Genomic DNA, 14,482 nt, shown 5'->3' with positions numbered 1-14,482 from the left:
CACAGAAAGAATTGGAGTCTGAATGTCGATTGAAGCATACTTTCATCGAAAACTTTATTATTCTTGGGTTTTTGGGGGGAGGGCTGCTTTCTTTTGCAACATGGCTAACATAGAAATGTTTTGCAAGACTGCACATGTGCTGCCTTCTCAAGAAATGTTGAGGAATGGAAGGGAGGGAGAGAATTTGGAAATCAAAATTTAAAAAAATGAATGTTAAAAAATTTCTTTACATATAATCAAGAAAAAAATTAAGAATTCAATGTAAAAAATATAATCAATTAGGTTTCTAGGATGGTTTTATTGGGTCTTAGGGATGAACTAATGTAGGCTAGTTTACATGGCAGAAACCTTAGTAGATGCAGCACTCCCAGAGCTGTTGGGGAAATGAAGATTTATGGTAATGGAAGCTGGGATGAGTATGATGAAATCAAGCTCTAAACCCAGGCAGTTTGAAGCAAAAGGTATGTTGATGTTCTCCCCACCTCCACATACCCTTCTTTTCACATTCCAAGTATGGGAATTCCTTAATTTCCTGTTTCACTGATGGATGACTGAATTGGAACAAAATTTCTGCAGATGTTAATGGAGACCAGGAAGGTACCAGAAGGCCTCCAGTTCCAGGTGGCCCAGAGTATGTTGTAGTTTTCTTTCATTTTTTTTTTGACTTTTCATTTATAATAAATACCACCCACTTGAGCACTTAATTAGGTTTCAATTGTTTCACCTTTGTCAAATTTGCTTCCTCAACCAGATGGTAAAATCCTTGAGGGCAGAGACCATGTTATATATTTCTTTAATATAGCCTTCAGGGTGCTAAGTATTAAGTAAGGCTTAGTGTAGTTAAAAAAAAAAACCACAACAACTCTGGAATTGGAGTCTGAAGTTCTGGATTTGAATTCTGAAACAGCTACTTACTACCTGTGTGCCCTTATACAAGTCCTTCCCGCTCCTTGACAAATGAGAGTTGGAATGGATCATTTCACAAAGTGGTCAGTTGCTTCCTGGATCCCTGGGATCCTTTCAGGGTGCTTTTGAGGTCAAAACTATTTTTATAGTAACACTTTCTTTTGCTTATTAAAATAATTGTTCCTTTTTAAGCTACCTATCTGTCTAAGGCTGGATTTTCTTTATATGCTTCAATCGAAACAATGTATCGCATCAGATTGAAAGCATAAGCATATATAAGAACCCAATTGCGTTCTATTAAACTAGATATTAAAGAGATTTGTAAAAATATGCAAAACAATTTCATTCTCACTAAATCTTTTCTTTTGGAAAATAGTTTTCATAAAAATGTTAGCATGTAATGGTATTATTATTTTAAAAGGGCTAATAAACATTAATATTTTATCAATTTAAATTCCTAATTATAGATCTCCACATAAGCCAAAGCTCTTTGAGGTCTTCAATAATTTTCAAGAGAGTAAAGGGGTCCTAAGACCAAAAAAATTGAGAATCACTTGAGTTGATGATTTCCAAGGTCCCTTTCAGCTCTAAAATCCCATGATCCAATAATATGTTTGATAAATTATTTTGATGAGCTCAAGGGTTCAATGCCCTACCAATGATCTTTCTAGGTGCCACTTCCAAGGGAGCGAATTCTAAGCAATATTCAAACATCTCATTTTCTAAGACAAAAGCTTAGAGACATCGGCTTAACATTTTGCTGGACAACCTCAAAATGTTGAGGGAAAAGAAACCACTAAATGCTACCATTGACCAATGACCAATACCCAGATGTTTAGCTTACCACAATGTGGGTTACAGAAAAATATGAGCAGGTAGCTCCCAAAGTCCATGAAACTGCTCCCAACATTGGAGGAAATAAGAGCATTAAATGTAAACTGGAGAGAGACTTCTTTGCCTCAGTTCCCCAGGGAAAGGGGCACTTTCAGTAAGTACCTGACCTTAAGGCCCTTTCAACTTCAGGTCCTCTTTCATTTACGGAAACAAACAAACAGAGGGTTTCGTTATCCATGGCACTTTTTGGCCATGTTAAAAAACAAACAAAACTATGAGAGGAACAGTTGGGCAAAATCTGCTTCTAAGACACACAGTGGCTGTATAACCACGGGCAAGTCACTTAACTTCTCAGTACCCAAGGCATTCTCTGTAAGACACAGAACCGTTGTCTGCATTGCTGGAGGGACTTCTTTAATGGTGAATTCATGATGAAATCACAGATCTGGACAAAAAAGCAAAAATTAGCACCTCTTCCTTTCCATCATAAGGGTCTTCAATTTCCTGGTTTAAAAAGAAAGAAATTGTGCCTTGTCTGGGCAATGAGTTCACCTTTGGATCTCTACTGGATGATGACGGATGGTATTCTAGGGCCCTAGATAAGGATTGCATATGTTCTTGTGTCCCTCACTGTCTCTTTGATTCCCATTCTTGACAGGTTTAGGTGATGGGAGTTGTGTGCCACCCCCTGCTACTCAGCATGCTCATACACATTCTTACTCTCTCAGACCTTCACACGGATTCATTTCTTTAAAAGTTTATTTCTGGTGAATACAAAAAAATAATTTCTGTGGCCAGATAAATAGCTTACAGACACTATGACATCAGGGATGGACCATTCCTGATTCCTTCTGGATTTGCAGCTTGAGGAAGGCAAGCTGCCAAGTCAAAGCCTGTCTCATACACCCAGGAACAATTCTGAGTTCAAGGTTGAGCATTTAAAACATGGATGCTTGTAAAAGGGATAAGGAAGCAGATGCACAGCCAAGAAAAAGCTCAAACTTCATTTAGAAAAAAAAAAAATCCCTTCATACAAGTGTTTCTTTTTTTTAAGAGAAGACAACATAATAAAGTCCATTCCTAACGACTTATAACATATTACCATTTATAGAGGGAGCAAGATGGTGTCAATGAAAGGTATTAATCTTATGGGACATCAAGGGTCCATTGACCCAAAACCCAAAGTCTGTGGAGCTTTGACCCAACCCCAGGGACATGACATTTAACTTACTTGCAATATGTCTCTAAAGCAGAGGGACTCAGATACCTTTGAGAGATGGGGCCTTTGAGATTTTTATTTATGAACTTAAATGCTGGGGAAACCTATATACACTACGTTCACTTCCACCTTCCAAAATTCTAACACTACAAATGGGGTGTTCTTATGTTGTCCTTTCATGTTGTAGAAAGGGAAAGGTAATTTGCTCTAAGTAGTATGAAAACGATTCCAGAGGAATTGATAATGAAGAATGCTGCTTGGTCCTGGTCGATATGGGGACCGGTTTTATTTGTCTATGCTCATATGCTATAAGAGTTTTGTATTTCTTGATCACTTGCAGTACCCAGCCCTCATTACCTCCTCCTCCATTCAATAGCAGGGTGGGAGAGGGAAAAAAATAAATGCTTGATAACTGAAAAATAAAACTAGGGTAGTGGAAAGATCACCCAGGCTATAATCCTTAATTCAGAAAGCTAAATTCAATGATGTCCCTACTATCTTGTTCTGTTGCTACACATGCAAATACTGGACCATGGAGAGCATTGCCCTTCTAAGGAGTGGCCAGGCTTTACTCTGAACAAGAGTACAAATTCAAGCTGTTCATCTTATGCTGAAGACAGTATTTTGTGTTTCTAGTATTGTCTTCTCATTTGGTTACTGGAGAATCCTCATTATGAGAATATAACCTAAAGTACATCTTCAATTTAACTAGGAATTTGGTTTAAAGCAAGGACAAGAAGTCATGACTAAGGTTGGAAGATTTTGTAACCCCATCTTTCAGTTCTATATACTAACTACATATATCTCCTTTGGGAGACTGATTTTGCACCTTTCCCTTTTGGCTAAAAATGGCCCAGTGCAACAATATGGAACAAGGAACTTTTTATTAAGAGGAAGGCACAAGGATCCTAGAGCTACCCGAGGGAAAACCACCTCCGTGATTTGAAGAGAGAGGTTGGATGTTTGCTCTGGGACATTCTGAGTTAGCGGATGGGAGGCATTTTTAAATGCTGTGCTTAGGGGCTGGAGTCCAATGACTTCGAGTGAGGTACCTTGGTCAATGGTACTGAAAATACCAGCTGGCAAGTTTGCACATGCCTCTCAGACAGACTCTCTCTCTCTCTCTTTTTCTCTCTTTGCCTCTCTCTCTCTCTCTCACACACACACACACACACACATATACAAACACACACACAAGCAGTGTAAGGAAATTTAAAAAAAATGCAATTGTAAATCTGACAGAGCATAGTATTACAATAGAACCCAAATTTTAAGTGTTCATAGATTTTTGTGTTTTTTTCTTTTGTTCGTGATGGTGAAGAAGGCTGCCAATTTGTTTTGTCCATAAACTCACTGGCTGAGTATTCACAGAGAAACACTCTCAGAAAACCAGTACTTGCAAATACCAGAAACCATAAGAGTTCATTTCCATAAGTCTCATGATTTCTATGAAATTTGCGTATAAGAAGCTAAAAGGATGAGTACTTCTTAGACTGTAGTCTAAGCAGAGCAGAGGCCCAGGACATCCCATTGTTGGCTGGTCTATCACCCTGTTACAGTGCAAATTTCAAAAAGCTGTGTTCAATGAGCTTCCAGGTTCCCCTCATATTCTACATTGATGTCTGGTATCACTGTTGATCAGGAGATGAGTCAATAATTAAGGTCTATGACTGAAGATAAAACATTTAGCACCTGTGATTCTTGGCTCCTTTAGCCCTTTGCCCAAATGGCTTTTAAGAACATCAAATACCTTGGGTATTCTACTGGTCATTTCCATCTCTGGGCATAGCTCAATTTCGAAGCACGGGAAATCATTTTATAGAGAGAAGGGCTAAGCTGCTAGTTTCCCTGTGTTCAATGCAAAGTAGATTCCTCAAATATTCAACAACATCTCTTCAATTAGCAGGCCTGTGGACCTGGGGGATCAAAGAAAAACTCCAGGTCCAAGCATAAGAAAAGAAGTCAACGACCAGCACATTTCACATTTAACAGGCAATAGAACCTCACAAATATCTTTATTGGTTACCCTTATCTAAAGCAGAGATTGGGATACCCTTCATTTATCATCCCCTTCATGACACAACAGTCAAGGTTGAATCTGGAATCAAGAGACCTGGATAGGAGGCCCCACTGTCATTTACTAGATATGTGATCTTTATCAAATCATTTCATCTCTCCCTCTCTAGGCCTTAATTTTCTTCTATGTAAAACAGGGGGTGGGAGCCTGGACTAGATCAGGTTTTTTAACTTGTGTTATGAACTTAAAAAAATACTTTTATAATTATATTTCAATATAATGGGTTTCCTGTATAATCCTATATATTTTATCTTATGCATTTAATAAACATTAATCTGAGAAGGGACCTGTAGGCTTCAAAGTCATAAAGGGGTTCAGGACACACACAAAAATTAAAAACTCTCCTACATCTATGATCCTATGAAAAGAAAGCGATCTCCTGAAATAAAGATTCATGTTTGGGGATATCACCCTTTAGAAAACTTTGAATTTTAGCTGGAGGAAGGTGCTCTCTTAAAAATGTAAGAGGGTAAGATCGAGGGGGAACAACGACTAAAAACGTCTAACCCTACCACCAAGCCACATACCAGGTTATGGATAAAACAAAGCCCATGTCTGATTGCCCAAAATGAGGATACTCACATAGGGTGATATATGTGTGTGTGTGTGTGTGTGTGTGTGTGTGTGTGTGTGTGTGTGTGTGTGTGTGTGCACGTGTACACATGTCAAGTGAGGAAAGCACCAGCTAAGCTACACTGCATGGGATAGTATATCCTGAAAACAGCGTCCAGAAGGATAACAGCAGCAGCCAACCCTGACAAAGGGGAACATTTAGGCTCTACAAAAATAAACTTTTCTCTTTCTTTCCCGTTTCTCACAGCTGCAAAGGATTTGGCTTTCTATTTCGCCTCTTCTGCCAGTTTCCTAATGTAAATACATTAGGAAACCTCTCTTGAAGTTTCAGACTCTTCTCACTAAGCTGTGTGACATGAAAAAAGAGTCTTTACTATCATGATCACATGTGGGAGGCAGGAGCATGGCAAGGGGTGAATCCTGAGGGGATCCCTGAAGAGGCTCCAGGCCAGGCCATGCTCCAGGCAGCATCCACACAGACCAGCTGCCACATTCCATGAGCTCTCCACCTTTTCCTGAGATGCCACAGTTCTCTCTAGTCCTTGATTCTGGGGAACTGGTAAGATCATTGCCTTCTTAACTCAATTCCTTGTACACATTCTCAAGTTAAAACAAAACCAAAAACAAACCTAGATACTATCATCTTTATGTTTCTACTAGTCTCTAAAAAACTTCCCTGATATGTATAGTGCATGCAAGTGTCTTAAATAGGGGAAGTTTTCAATAGCTAAATGGTACTTGAATACTATGAGTTTGCTCTGAAGTCCAACTAGCAAGATTTCAGGAGCAAAGATGGCAAGATGGATGGGCTAGGACTGGGGTCTGCCCTATGAATGATTCATTTGGAAATGTATTGCAATCTAAAAGTGAAGCCTTTTGAAGGCTGGAAAGACCATCTTTTCCCATTCTAAGTGGACTTTCCCATTCATACCATACAGAGCCAATAAGAGCAAGGAAGGAGAAGGAAATAAAGCTAACACTCTCCAGGAAAGAGGTAGAGGGTGAGAGCTTTGTCTGACTAGCAGCTTCTGGAAACCATCTCCCTCCATGAACTTTACAAAGGACTCTACTTGGGATGACTGGCTCATCATACATGTACCTTCTTTAATAGGAGCATCAGAAAACTCTTGGGAATTCAGGGAAAAAGTGAAGAAGTACCTTATGACGCACTGCATTTAAAAAAAAAGAAAGAAAAAATTTCAAAAAGGAGTAGGTAAAGGGGAAACACCAGAGGACATAAAAATATAACAAGGAGGAAGTTCTAGAAAGTTCTGATATGATAAACTATTTCATACTGATGCTCAGTCAAGGAGATGGAGCTTGTGAGTTATTTTCTCACCTCCAACTCACCTGGACAACTGAATTTCCAAATCTGGAGACTGACTTCTCCGGAGAATACAGTAGTTTGGGTAAGGTCTAGGGATAGGAGAAGAAGAAGGAGAAGGAGGAGACACTAAGCAATTCATCCATTCTGGAGGATTGCCCCAAAGTAAGTTTTAAAAGACAGCCGATATACTTAGACTTTAACTAGAAAATGGATGGGTGTATTTGTGTGCATGAATCTGTGCAAACCTAAGCAGCTTCAGAGACTGACTAAGCATGCATGTTCTACTACAATCCCTTGCTTCCCAAGGTCTGACAGGCCTCCTTTTCCTTAGCCCACTGGAGTTCTGGAGAGGAAAAACAAAAAACACAAACAGAAACAAAACAATATTTCACTTCCTGGGCCACAGAATATACAATTGGTACATATCATACAAGTAGATGATAGAGAAGGGGCAAGAGCAGACCCACAGACTAGTGCAATTGGGAGCAACGATTCTTCTAAAATCCGAGGTGAGTCAATTACCAACACACAAAATGGGAGGGGGCACCCCTCACCCTCCTGGAGTCCACGCTGGTTTGCATTTGTCCAAATCACTTCTGCCATCTTCTCTGGAGAAGGAGAAGAATCATTTACTCCATAGTGGTAGATACCTGTGACGTGAATGACTTTTCCTCAGTTTTTCTTTCTTCCTATTAAGATTTCCCCCAAAGATCCCAATAACAGGTCAGAGGGAAGGACTGACAAAATCCAAGTGTCAGAGAGTGACATAATACTGATTAGGGGGAAGGGGGGTAATAACAGTTCATAAAATGTGTGTCCTCTCCTGAGATACAGTGAATGAGAAAGGGGAGGAGAAGATGGGGACACTGTACCATGGGGACAACACGATCATGCAGCTTTTGCTGTACAGATGAACAAGAACATACACACACATTTGTCTGGTGCTCATTCTAAGCACCTGCAGGCAGTTTCCAGGTAAGCCTATGGCCCATTAGAATGATGCCAGTTCGGTTCTTTATATAGCGTCTCCTTGGGCTCTCAACCTCAGCTCTAGGGTTTAGCCCTCATCCTCTCTCAGCTCTGTGGGGAGGAATTTGTACTGCTGCTGGCGGATCTGAGCCAGTTTTTTCCTGGCTTCTTCTAGTTCTCGCTCTTTCTTTAGCATTTCTTCTTGGGCAGCAATGATCTAGAAGAAAAGCGATAAGGTTTGATGGCCTTGAAGGAGACATGGGCAGGCCCCTGCTACTTTTTCTTTACCTATCATTTCTTCTTTCCCTCTCTCTTTCTCACCACGCAGGAGACACACTGGTCCTTCAAGATGCTATTAAATTTTGGCTACTACCCATCACCTTCCCTGGTAACTTCTCCATTTCCCCAAGAAAGCTCTGCTTAGATGGAGAGGCATGGTACCAAAGAACTGAAGTACCAGAGAAAACTACCATTCTTGGTTCTTCTTCATTTCAACTCCTCCTTCATCTCCTTTCACTTTTTCATCAACTCTTGGCAATCTAGCTTCCAATCTCATCATTCCACTGAAACGGCTCTTTCCAAATTGACTAATGGGATGGTTTTTTCTCAATCCTCATTACTCTCCACCTGTCTACTGCACTTGACATGGATGATTATCTTCTGAATACTTTCTTCTCTCCCTGGGTTTTCATGACCTGATTCTCTCCTGGTTCTCCTCCCACCTATGTGATGGTTCCTTCTCAGTCTTCTTTTTTACAGTTCCTTATCAATATCCTGCCCTTAACTGGATATGGATATTCTCCCAGGTCTTAGCCTCGATTCTCTTTTCTCTCTCTCTCAGTAAACTAATCTACTCCCATGGGTTACCTATCATCTCTCTAAATGACTCACAGATCTGTATTCAGACTGACTTTGTCTTCTAAGCTTCAGAATCACATTACCAACTGCCTATTGGACATGTCACACAGTCTTATCAGACATTTTAAACTCGGCACCTCTAAAACTGAACTTAGTGTCCCTCCCCCTAAAACCTCCCCCATTTCAGACTTCCCTATTCCTCTTGAAGGTACCAGCATCGCAGTGTTAGCCTCGACTTCTCACTCTCTCTTCACCGTACATATCCAATCAGTTGCTGTTAAATCTTTCCTTTACAACATTTCTTTCATTGGACTCCTCTTTTCTCCCATAGCTGTCACCTTAGTTCAGGCACTCATCCCCTCTAACTGGCGACACCTGACCATATGACTTCCCTTCCCAAACAACTCCAGTGGTTTCCCATTGCTTCTAGGATAAAATGTAAATTCCTCTGTTTAGCATTTAAAGACCTATACAACTCGGCTCCAAGTTATCTCTGCAGTCTTATCAGAAGTGACACTCCTCCCACTTAGTGTGATCTGGACAAACTATTCCTCAGGCTGGACACTCCATCTCCCAACTTCCTGATTTTGCACTGGCTGGCTGTCTCCCACGCCTGGAATACATCCCTTCCTCACACAGAATGTGTCTCTTCTTTCAAGATTCAATTTAATTTTCTAGACGAACCTTTCCCTATCCTTCCAACTACTTTGCACCCTATATCCCATATTAACTTCTATTTAAGTACTTTTTTGCATTTTATTTGCATTTATTTGCAAATAATTTGCATTTAAAATTCTCTTTATATCTACTCAGACTATATTTACTCTGGATATGTGCCCATTATCTTTACCATTTGAATATAACTTTGTAATGTAAGGATGGTTTCTTTCTTTGTCCTTGTCATCCTAGTCCCTAAAAGGCCCTTAATACATGTTTGTTGACTGACCCTTAGCAACCATTGTGGGGCTAAGGTTAGAGGGTACACCAAGTCTTAGTCCCTGAGAGTTCACACACCTGAGCAATGCCACCCACAAATTTTGTCTTCACCACCACATCGTCGTCATCAGCTTTGCCGAAGGCCGCTTTCTGGGCCGCACGGACAAGATTGTCAGAGGCTCTTTTCACAGCATTTCCTGCAGCCTAGATGTGAATGAAATAGAAATCAGATCATTAAAGACACATTTTCATTAGGCAAAATAGACCTTCAGATACAGTCAAACAAAGCTAAAGAATTCGGATCCACGGGAAGAGCAAGACTGAAGTAAACAGAACTGAGAAAACATTAGAGATAATAACCACATTGTTGGTGGAGATACATAAAATGACCAATTGGTCTTAGAGAAAACTGTAAGTTTTTCTCTTTGTTAAAAGCGTGGGGGTACGGGTGAGAAGTGCTGCATATGATGTCAATGCGCTTCTCTTGCTGCCTTACTCTCCCACCCACCTCTCCTCTGATCTCCCTGACTTTTTCTTTTAAGGTCTTTGTTGAAAGGATTGGCTTGCTGGGTAGATGAGGAGACGGGTATCTTTAGAAGTGATTGTGATTTAAAAACAAAAAAATTAAGAAATTAAATTTTTAAAGAAGCAGCCAAATGAATCAAACAACTAACTCTAAATAACAAACATTTCTTAGTGACTATAATGCACCAGGCACTGGGGATTCAAAGACAAAATCAAAGTCATGTATCACAGGATCACAGATGGAAGGAATCCTCGAGATCATCCAACTCAAACTCCTCATTTTAAAAATGAGTATCTAAGGTCAAGAGAAGTCAAGAGACTTGCCCACTGTCACACAGATAATAGCAAAGCTGGGATTTGTTTTTCAAAGCATTTTTTCTAGTATTCCTTCTTTTTAAAAACTATTTAAATTAATAGTTTATTTTTATACTGCCTACATTCTCTTTGGTATCTTCCCCATACCTTTCTCAAAGAACCATCCCTTATAAAAAAATAATATTTTTTTTTAAAAAGAAAGAGGAAGAAGAGAAAAAAATCAGCAAAACTGATGAATGCTTTGGAAAAAGTCTGTAAATATATAAGACCTCCCACCTCTTCAAACGAATGCTGTCTTTGGCTATGTTTATTCTTTGTAATTCTGCAATGTTCCTTTTCAATTGCTTAGTGGTTATCAATCTTTACATTTTTAAAGAATTATTGTTTATATTTTTTACTTGGCTTTGTTTACTTCCCTCTGTATCAGTTCACGTAAGTCTTCCATGATTCTTGGTAGTCATCATATTTGTGCTTTTTACTGCACAGTACAAAGGTACATTCATGTACCACAACTTTTTTAGTCATCTCATCTGATGGGCATCTATTTGGTTTCTACTTTTTTGCTTTTGTAAAAAGTCTTGTATTCTTTCTAATGTCCTCTGCTGCTAGAATTCCTGCCCTCCAGAAGCCTATGTTCCATCAAAGTCAACATGCCATTTCTCACTCATATTATTATAAATGAGATTATTCTAATCAATAAGTAGTGAAAAGGACCTTGAACAATTTTGCCCAATCCACTTTCCTGGTTATACTAGGTTTGGTGTTAATTTTTTCCCTCAAGACCAATTTAATAACTAAAGACTTATTACTCTTTATTTAATATGGGATCATGGTGGTCTTTAGGGCTCTAATACTTTTAAATAGAAAATGTAGATCTTGGTCATATATCCCAGCCAAAAGTGCTGAGTTTTGTCTTCACGAGTAGGGTATTTCTGTCTGCACCATCAGCAGATTTAATATTCAGCACTATTTTTCCAGTTGTGATGACAAACTGTGATATGGCATCCCTCTCCCCGCTCCACCATTTTCTTGTGTGGTCTCTTTTGTGACCAATGATTTGTGATGTTTAAGATGGAACTTAAGAGTTAAAACCTAGCTGGCTCACCTGAGTACTTCAATCTCTCATCTTGGCATCACTGGCACAGCCTTTAGCCAAGTAAGTAGAGTGGTTCAGAATTTGAACCCATACAGAGTAGACTTAAACAGATAATAGAATACAAGAGACGACTTCATTTCTGTTCTAAATCAGTTGTGTGATCTGACTATTAAGGTGTGCATCCTAGCCCTGCAAATAATGAAACGGGATCTTTGTTGATTCCCGTCTCAAAGGGAAGATGGCAGGTCTATGCTCCTCAGAGTGACCTGGTCCTAGGACTGACTCCTGTACAAAGAGAGTTTGACCTTCAAGCTGCTGCCTCCTATGAACAAGTGCTTGGGAGATGTCACAAAGAACTAGCAGGACTGAGGCTTGTGAGCTGATTTTTACCATTTGGATGATGAACAGATATTGTCACTAGCGAAGGGAGCGTTGTTGAGACACTACTTCCATTTATAATTTTATTAACTCACACATAAACATCTATGGGTGTGTACGTGTAAGTACGTATATATCAACTTATTATTATACATGTGTTTTCTGATAGAGTCTCAGCTCCTTGTGGGCAGGACGATTTCATTAGCAAGTAGAGAGAGCGCTGGGCCTGGAGTCAGGAAGACCTGCGTTTAAATCTAGCATTGGATTCTTATTAGCGGGTGACACTGGACAAGTCACTTCGCCTCTTATCTCCTTGGGTTTCTTCATCTGTAAAACAGTAAGCACTATATAAATATTAACTATTCTTATCATCATTATCTTTGGATGGCTGATTAAATTGACAAGTAATTATATTAATTAATATATAATTATATAAATATGTTATATGTAATCAATACATATATTTAACTCTATTGATTAATAATATAATTGCATGCCCTTGTGGAACAAAGTCTTATTACATAAACACATCAATGGCCAGAGGAGCGCTAGCCCACCCATCCCCCAGCACAAGGTGCTCCTACCTGTAACCTCCTCATGGCCTCCGAGTCCTGGTCAGCCTTCACCTTACAAGCCACAAGTAACTGAGCTGTGGAAGCTGCAACTTGCTTGGCGGATGAGATCAGCTTTTCCTCACTGGCGTGGCCCTGAACGGAGGCATTGGCAGCTTCACACAGGCTACTGGTTGCTGCTGCCACCATCCTGGCCTGGCAATTGTGAACAGAAAAAAAAAAAGAAGCTCTCTAACTTTCCTCAAAGAGTTCAGAAAGCAAGCAAAGAGAGAGGAGAAGGCAATGACTCACAGCCGAGATTAGTCCCTGAGACCACTGTCCGTCGTCAGCAGCATTGGCGGGGATTGCGCCAACCTAGAGAACAATTCAGAGATATGGAGAATGAGAAAGCATCACTTCACCCTTCCCTTGCCATATGCTTTTTAGTCCTCTGTCTTCTTCTAAATCTAGAAAGACAGCAAACTAATTTACAATCACACATGGGACCATAACCCAGAAATAGCGTCAGTATGAGAACAGAAAGCCCTTTCTCAGACAGGACCCGACATGCTTCATGAAAGGCTCTCCGAGCAGATCCCAGCTGGTCTCCACTTGGACCACGTAGAGTAGACAAGAACGGTTCAGGGTAACTTTGTTTTAGTTTCCAGATACTAATTTCCCAAGAAAGGCTCCGGGAACCCTTAATAGGTGGGGACAGTCTTTTATTGACTTCCTCTGACAATCTCTCTCCCCTTGAAAAGTGCGAGCCTCAAAGTCCCCGTACTTCAAGGGATGAGGGAAATAGAAATCTCCCTAGCTACTAGGAGCGGCACCATCACTTTCTGGCAGATGTCTCAGAAGAAAAATGATTTGTCTTGTGGTTCATAAACTCCTATGACTCCTTGTCTTCAAGAAATTCAGGCAGTTTCGTCAGGGGAACAAAAGCCTGAAGACAGCTTGGTTTTATAACAAGAGATTTAAAAACAAGGGAATTTGTAGCGAGGTTTTGGGGACATATTTTCCTTCTAGGCAGGCACACTGAAGGTTAGTGGCAATGCAAAGTTTTTGCATTTTGGCTCATGCCTAGAAATATGGAGGGGCTGGATCCCACTGCACTGTCAAAGGAGACCTTTAGGAGAAAGTGCAAATGGAATCACAGTCTTTAAGGTGACTTCAGAGATGAAAGACTTAAACACCAGGGGGCACTGCATGGAGTTGCTATTAAGAAAAAAGGGAAGGTGCATCCACAGACACACATTTCTGATGGCATTTTCATTTCTTTGCTTTTTGCTTATCATGCTATTCTGCTTTAGGGTGGGTAGGATTTGGATAGGAGCAACTGCCACCTAAGTTATACATTTTAAGACTACAATTTTTTAAAGCAGGATATAATTATTAAAAGTATTAAGCTTTTCATATTTTGGACTGGATCTGTGGTTTCATTTTTACAGAAAACTCTCAAAGATGACTGGCAGTTACTTCTGCAATTAACAGCCTCAGATGGTTGTCTGGGGGTCCCAAAGTGACCCATGTCAGAGGTAGGCCAGGACACAGGTCTTGACTCTAAGGCCCTCTCTATCCTACCCTACCTCTTCTACACTGTTATACAAGGGGATCTAGCATCATAATGCTGAAGGAAATATTAAAGGTCATTTAAACTAACCCCCTCATTTAACAGATGTTGTAAAAAACAAAAACAACATCCTCCCCCCCAAAAAACCCCTGACTTCCATGCAATTGAATTTGAAGAGATAGCAAAACTAATAATCCTTAGGCCAAATAAAGGAGAACTAAGAAGTACTATTTTGTGGTGAGACCGAATGGAATGGGTAGTTACAGGTGACTCACATTGAAGAAGCCCTTGATTGAAACACAAAGTGTCATTAGGACAGTTGGCACTCAGATACTTACTAAGGCA

At 40.0% G+C, this 14,482-nt stretch overlaps 1 protein-coding gene across 11 annotated transcripts in view; it reads right to left on the bottom strand.

The window, feature by feature from the left end:
• Positions 1 to 2,481: 2,481 nt before the first annotated feature.
• Positions 2,482 to 14,482, bottom strand: part of TLN2 (talin 2) — a 565,589-nt gene continuing 553,588 nt past the window's right edge. For all 11 annotated transcript variants that reach the window (XM_072612946.1, XM_072612883.1, XM_072612950.1 and 8 more), the window contains 4 exons: positions 12,877 to 12,939; positions 12,598 to 12,780; positions 9,778 to 9,903; positions 2,482 to 8,122 (listed from right to left, as the gene is read on the bottom strand). In XM_072612946.1, the coding sequence (XP_072469047.1) occupies positions 7,994 to 8,122; positions 9,778 to 9,903; positions 12,598 to 12,780; positions 12,877 to 12,939 (501 nt within the window). In that variant the 3' untranslated portion in view covers positions 2,482 to 7,993. The remainder of the gene's footprint in view (positions 8,123 to 9,777; positions 9,904 to 12,597; positions 12,781 to 12,876; positions 12,940 to 14,482) is intronic.

The sequence above is a fragment of the Notamacropus eugenii genome, chromosome 1 (assembly GCF_028372415.1).
Source record: "Notamacropus eugenii isolate mMacEug1 chromosome 1, mMacEug1.pri_v2, whole genome shotgun sequence".
Taxonomy (NCBI): Eukaryota; Metazoa; Chordata; class Mammalia; order Diprotodontia; family Macropodidae; genus Notamacropus; species Notamacropus eugenii.
Note: the sequence above shows the minus strand (reverse complement) of the source record. Positions and strands in the feature narration are given on the sequence as shown.